The sequence below is a fragment of the Macaca thibetana genome, chromosome 19 (assembly GCF_024542745.1).
Source record: "Macaca thibetana thibetana isolate TM-01 chromosome 19, ASM2454274v1, whole genome shotgun sequence".
NCBI classification, from domain to species: Eukaryota; Metazoa; Chordata; class Mammalia; order Primates; family Cercopithecidae; genus Macaca; species Macaca thibetana.
Genome location: NC_065596.1, coordinates 9,406,210 through 9,413,386, shown reverse-complemented (window position 1 = coordinate 9,413,386; position 7,177 = coordinate 9,406,210). Strand labels below are relative to the sequence as shown.

Genomic DNA, 7,177 nt, shown 5'->3' with positions numbered 1-7,177 from the left:
AGGGCAGATCACTTGAGGTCAGGGGTTTGAGACCAGCCTGTCCAACATGGTGAAACCCTGTCTCTACTAAAAACACAAAGACTGGCTGGGCACGGTGGTGGGCACCTGTAATTCCAGCTACTTGAGAGAATGAGGAGGGAGAATTGCTAGAACCCAGGAGGTGGAGGTTGCAGTGAGCCGAGATTATTCCACTGCACTCCAGCCTGGGTGAGTGAGGCTCTATCTCAAAAAAAAAAAAAAAAAAAAAGTGTTTCATAAATTCATTTATTCAATGTATGTTGATTGATTGATTGATACTCTTCTGGAGCTTTCCTTAATGAACCAAACAGTTTCTTCCATAATGCAATGAATGAAAGAACCGCTCAGATTCAGGCATCTGAGTGCCCGACTGGGGTCTGGGACCCCCCAGACCTCTCTGCCTGGGAGATTCTATGAAGCTCAGCCTGAGCTGGGAGGAGACCCTAGGGAGATGTCCTAGTAAGAGTGAATCCCTAGTGGCTGTTTCCTCTTCTTACTCACCCCGTGATCCCAAAGCACACCCATCTCCAAAAGAAGAGGTCACATGTGGCAAAGGGGAGAAAAAAAATAATTAGCATCCTCTTCCTTAACAAGGAGCCATGGGGATGAAGTCTCCTAGAGTCCCCAGACTATAAATACCCTGTTGTTCCCCTGGCTCCCCCACTCACCTGCCCCAGTCTCAGCGGGGATGCATATATGAATCCTTCCCCCCATAGACATCAGGCTCACGCCAGCAATCACAGGTGAGTAACCCCCCATTCCCTTCCTGGGGGTTTAGTGCTGACCTCGGGATCCTCTAGCAGTTGGTGGAGAAGGAGGCTTCCTGGGACCCTCCCCTTGGTGATGCCATCCTGGTAAGTAAGTGAGGGATGGGGAAAGGATTGAGCTGGGGGAGGCCTCGGTGGAGGGTTTGTGGGAGAGGAATCTGTCTCCTTCCCAGATGCCGGGAGAGAAAGAGGAAACTGAGATCAAGTCTAGACTCTCTGAGTGTACAAAGCACACAGACAGCAGACCTTTGTGGTAGGACATGTGGAGGAAAAGCACTGAGGGTCTGCAGCTGCAGGACACCTGCACAGATAGGAGAGGTCTTGAGAAACAGGTTTCTCCAATGCAGCAGCTCCCCAAGTATGGTCCCTGGGCTAGAAGCACCAGCATCCTCTGGGAACTGTCTAGAAGTGCTAGTTTTTACACCAGACACTTCAGGGAAAGTGCTTAGCTTTTTGTGTGTGATGAGTTTGGGAGCAGTGGCGGGGGTGGGGGGAGCATTATTTTGTTTGTTCATTTGTTTGTTCTTTTTGTTTTTGAGACAGGGTCTCGCTCTGTCACCCAGCCTGGAGTGCAGTGACATAATCATAGCTCATTGCAGCATCGACCTCCCAAGCTCAAGTGATCCTCCCACCTCAGCCTCCCGAGTACCTGGGATAACAGGCACATACCACCCTGCCTGGCTAATTTTATTTCTGTAGAGGCAGGGATATCCCTATGTTGCCCAAAATGATCTCCCACTCCTGGGCTCAAGAGACCCTCCTGCCTTGGCCCCCCCAAGAGCTGGGACTAACAGGTGTGTGTCACCATGCCCAGCTAATTTTTTATTTTGTAGAGATAGGGGCTCACTGTGTTGCCCAGGTTGGTCTCGAACTCCTGGACTCAAGGAATCCTCCCACCTCAGACTTCTGAGTAGCTGGGACTATGGATGCATGCCACCATGCCCAGCAAATTGTTTTTATTTTTTGTAGATCTGGGGCAGGATGGAGGATGGCCTCAGTTTCTTGACCAGGCTGGTCTTGAACTCCTGGCCTCAAGCAATACTCCCACTTCAGCCTCCCAAAGTGCTGGGATTACAGGTGTGAGCCACCATGCCCAGTCAGCTTTTTGTGTTTTAACAAGCCCTCCAGGTGACCCTGAAGCACGCTCAAGGTTGAGAACGGCTTGCTCTATGCAACCCAAGTCAACAACTGAGAACTGTTACAAATACGTTGCCAGGAAGGGAATCGCAGTATTCTATCCAGCCTAGGGAAAACCAAGCATCGCACTGCAAAAACCTCAAATCCAACACGAAAAACCTCAAAAAGTAACATAGGGCTTTGCTGAAGGTCTCTTGGGGTTACCAAGGAGATTATGCTGCTAACCTTCCTTAAAAACCCCTTTCATTGGCCAGGCGCAATGGCTCACACCTGTAATCTCAGCACTTTGGGAGGCCAAGGCGGGCAGATCACGAGGTCAGGAGTTCAAGACCAGCCTGGCCAACATGGCGAAACCCCGTCTCTACTAAAAATACAAAAATTAGTCAGGCATGGTGGTGCGCACCTGTAATCCCAGCTATTCGGGTGGCTGAGGCACAAGAATCACTTGAGCCCAGGAGACAGAGGTTGCAGTGAGCCGAGATGGTGCCACTGTACTCTAGCCTGGGTGACAGAGTGAGACTCTGTCTCAAAAAGAAACACGTGTAAATGCTTGTAGTTGAATATTTTTCCCTTGCATGTGTTGATAGCACAGAGTTTAGCTTCGAAATGCCTCATAAAGAGGTGAGAGTGGCCATTCTTAGGGAGGAAAGGGAGTATGAGAGAGTGAAAATAAATCTAAATTCAAAGGTGAGATCAGGCACTTGCAAGCTGAGTGCCCCTGGCAGCTCGCTCAGCCCCAGTCTGCTCACTATAAATTGTAGCTAACACAGTCTCCCTGTGGCAGTTATTGTGAGACCTATGCATTAAGAAACCGGCTCCTGGCCGGCCGCGGTGGCTCGCACCTGTAATCCTAGCACTTTGAGAGGCCAAGCCGGGCAGAACACGAGGTCAGGAGTTCAAGACCAGTCTGGCCAATATGATGAAACCCCATCTCTACTAAAAATACAAAAAATTAGCCAGGCGTGGTGGCACACACCTGTCGTCCCAGCTACTCAGGAGGCTGAGGCAAGAGAATCGCTTGAACCTAGGAGGCGGAGGTTGCAGTGAGCCAAGATCACGCCACTGCACTCCAGCCTGAGTGACAGAGTGAGACTTCATCTCAAAAAAAAAGAAAGAAAGAAAGAGAGAGAGAGAAAAGGAAAGGAAAGGAAAGGAAAGGAAAGGAAAGGAAAGGAAAGGAAAGGAAAGGAAAAGGGAAAGGGAAAGGGAAAGGGAAAGGAAAAGAAAAAAAAAAGAAAGAAACTGGCTCCTCATCAGGATAAATAGCTAATGCGTGCTGGGCTTAATACCAGGTGATGGGTTGACGGGTGCAGCAAACCACCATGGCACACATTTACCTATGTAACAAACCTGCATGTCCTGCATATGTATCCTGGAACTTAAAATAAAATTATAAAATGAAATAAAATAAAAATCATGCTGAGCAGCCAATAGCGGGGGAAAAAAAGAAAGAAACTGGCTCCTAAGAAGGTTTAACCCATTACAGATACCATCATTGCTGAGAGCAAAATAAAAACACCTGTCCCAGCTACTAGGCAGGCTGAGGTGAGAGAAACACCTAAGCCCACAAGGTATAGGCTGCAGTGAGCTGTGATTGTGCCACTGCACTGCAGCCTGGGTGACAGAGTGAGACCCTCTCTCAAAATAAATTAAATTAAATTAAATAGATCTTGTATTAGACGATTTTGTCTAACTGTAGGCTAACGTAAGTGTTCTGAGCACATTTAAGGTGGGCTAGGCTAAGCTGTGATGTTTGGTAGGTTAGGTATGTTCAATGCATTTTTGACTTATTATATATATATATGTATGTGTGTGTGTATATATATATATGTATGTATGTATGTATTTCTTTTTTTTTTTTTTTTTTTTTTTGAGACAGAGTTTCACTCTCGTTGCCAAGGCTGGAGTGCAGTGGCACAATCTCAGCCCACTGCAACCTCTGCCTCCCAAGTTCAAGCGAGTCTCCTGCTTCGGCCCCCCAAGTAGCTGGGATTACAGGCATGAACCACAACACCTACATAATTTTGTATTTTCAGTAGAGACGGGATTTCACCATGTTAGCCAGGCTGTTCTCGAACTCCTGATCTCAGGTGATCCACCTGCCTCAGCCTCCCAAAGTGCTGGGATTACAGGCGTGAGCCACCGTGCCAGAACTGACTTATGACATTTTCAACGTATGACCCCATTATCAGCCTCAGAACATCTGTTACTTATCACTTCTTGGTAGTGAGAACACATAAAATCGACTCTCAGAGTTTCTCAAGTATACAATGCATTGTTATTAACTATAGTCACTATGCTGTAAAATAGATCTCTTGAATTTATGCCTCCCATCTAATTGAAATTTTGTATCCTTTGATCTATATCTCCCTAACACCCACCTCCCTCCCCCAGCCCCTGGTAACCACCATTCTACTCTACTTCTATGAGATTCACCATTTTAAATTCCACATATAAGTGAGACCATGTGGAATCTGTCTTTCTGTACCTGGCTATTTCACGTAACATAATGTCCTCCAACTTCATCTATATAGTCGTAAATGATAGAATTTCCTCTTTTTCTCATGGTTGAATAAATAGTATTCCATTGTATATTCCTACCACATTTTACTTATCCATTCATCAGTTTTTAACACAAAACTGATGTTAAAATTATATATCGTTGCTGGAAGTATGAAACGGAAGGAGAGTGGGAGAGAGGAAAGAAAAGAAGGAGATGGCCAAGTGCGGTGACTCACGCCTGTAATCCCAGCACTTTGAGAGCCCACGGCAGGCAGATCACTTGAGGTTGGGAGTTGAGACCAGTCTGGCCAACATGGTGAAACCCCGTCTCTACTAAAAATACAAAAAGTAGCCTGGCAGGGTGGTGCGTGCCTATAATCCCTGCTACTCGGGAGGCTGAGGCACGAGAATCACTTGAACCTGGGACACGGAGGTTGCAGTGAGCTGAGATCGTGCCACTGCTCTCCAGCCTGGGTGACAGAGCAAGACTCTGTCTCAAAAAAAAAGAAAAAGGAAAAAGAAAAGAGGGAGAAATAACAGGAAAGGAAGAGAAGGAAAAACAGAAGATGGTCAGGTTCCCTTTACTGTATAGTGTTTTTGTTGAGGTTTGATTCTGCTTGATTTTCTTTTTTTTTTTTTTTTTTTTTTTCTCTTTTTGTTTTTTGTATTTTGTTTGAGACAGAGTCTTGCTCTGTAGCCCAGGCTAGAGCGCAATGGCACAATCTCAGCTCACTGCAAACTTTGCCTCCCGGGTTCAAGCTATTCACCTGCCTCAGCCTCCAGAGTAGCTGGTATTACAGGTGCCCACCACCACTCCTGAGTAATTTTTTTGTATTTTTATAGAGACGGGGATTAACCATGTTGGCCAGGCTGGTCTCGAACTCCTGACCTCAAGCAATCTGCCCGCCTCAGCCTCCCAAAGTGCTGGGATTACAGGCATGGGCCATTTTGTTTTGTTTTCTATGAAGCTTTGCTCCACTGAAGGGAGCAAAAGTGTTTATAGAGAACATCCACGTTGACTATGAGCGACTCTGTTAGATCCTTGAGACCCTGACTGTCTCAGGCATGAAGGACTTGGCTTGAGGAGCAACAGAAGCCCACTGAAGATGGCTTGAGGATAAACGAACACAAAGGAATTTGACGGATTTGATGGAATTTTCACAGAACAGTATAGGTTTCCGTGGGAAGCTGGGACCAGAATGGCATCTCTGACCCCCGGCTCTGTGTGGATTTTCTCCCTTTTTGTTCCCACTAGACAACGACCATACATGGAACCAGAAAACCAAACCGAAATCTCAGAATTCTTTCTTCAGGGACTCTCAGAAAAGCCAGAGCATCAGACCCTCCTCTTCACAACGCTCCTCTCCACATACCTGGTCACCATCATTGGAAATGTCCTCATTATCCTGGCCATCATCACAGACGCTCACCTCCACACGCCCATGTACTTCTTCCTCTTCAACCTCTCACTTGTTGACATCCTATTATCCTCCACCACCGTCCCCAAGATGCTAGTGAACATCCAGACTCAGAGCAGAGCCATCACCTTTGCGGGCTGCCTCACCCAGATGTATGCCTTCCACCTGTTCGGGACCATGGACAGCTTTCTCCTGGCAGTAATGGCCATCGACCGCTTCGTGGCCATTGTCCATCCGCTGCGTTACTTGGTTCTCATGTGCCCTCGTGTCTGTGGGTTGCTGCTGGGGGTATCGTGGGTGATCACCAACCTCCAGTCTCTCATACACACCTGCCTCATGGTTCAACTGACCTTCTGCGCCAGCTCCGAAATCTCCCACTTCTTTTGTGACCTCATGCCCCTGCTGAAGCTCTCCTGCTCGGACACACACACCAACGAGCTGATGATCTTTGCTTCTGGCATTGTCATGGGCACCAGCCCACTCTCCTGCATCCTCCTCTCGTACATCCACATTTTCCGGACAGTCTTTAAGATCCCTTCGGCTCGGGGCAAGTGGAAAGCCTTCTCCACCTGTGGCTCACATCTCACTGTGGTGTCACTGTTCTACGGGACCATCTTTGCTATGTACTTACAGCCCGCATCCCCCAGCTCCTCCCAGAAGGACAAGGCAGCCACCCTAATGTGTGGGGTAGTCATCCCCATGCTCAACCCCTTTATCTACAGCCTACGGAACAAGGACGTGAAGGCAGCCCTGGGGAAGCTCATCGGCAAAGTGGCCATCCCCTGTCCTAGGCCAGAACAGTTTTTGGATGTTTATCATGTTCCAGGATCACTGCTGGGTGCTAGAGACAGAGAGATGCATCCCACCCCCTACCCTCGAGGAGTTCAGAGTCTAGCTGGGAATAGAGACACGGAATAAACCCTTCCAGTACAACGTGGTAAATGTGTCATAAAGAGATGAACAAAGTGTACGAGCACCCAAAGGAAAGGTGTGCGTTTTCCCCAGGATTTATCTTCCCCATAAAGATCAGAATAGGAAGGATCAAAGTGGCCTGAAATTAGCCCCCCTGGGGGATCAGGCTTTTAGGATTGCTATGTGGATAAGAGTATTGAAAACAAGAGTTGTAGCTACACTCATTTTAGTATTGACAAAGGCCAGGTGTGGAGGCTCAAGCCTGTGATCCCAGCATTTTGGGAGGCCAAGGTGGAAGGATCACTTGAGGCCAGGAATTTGAGACCAGCCTGGGCAACATACAGAGACCCTATCTCCACACACACACAAAAAAAATCACTTTAGCAAGCCATGGTGGTGCACACCTGTAGTCTCAGCTATTCA

The 7,177-nt window shown here is 47.6% G+C and overlaps 1 protein-coding gene across 1 annotated transcript; it reads left to right on the top strand.

Moving 5' to 3' along the window:
• Window positions 1-5,612: 5,612 nt before the first annotated feature.
• On the top strand, window positions 5,613-6,842 carry LOC126942294 (olfactory receptor 1I1). Its single transcript, XM_050769722.1, has one exon. The coding sequence runs from the start codon at window positions 5,624-5,626 to the stop codon at window positions 6,758-6,760; it is 1,137 nt and encodes a 378-aa protein (XP_050625679.1). The 5' UTR covers window positions 5,613-5,623; the 3' UTR covers window positions 6,761-6,842.
• Window positions 6,843-7,177: the final 335 nt, after the last annotated feature.

What these genes read in the sequence shown, in the direction of transcription:
- LOC126942294 (XM_050769722.1), top strand. Translation starts at nt 5,624, where the DNA reads ATGGCATCTCTGACCCCCGGCTCTGTGTGGATTTTCTCCCTTTTTGTT.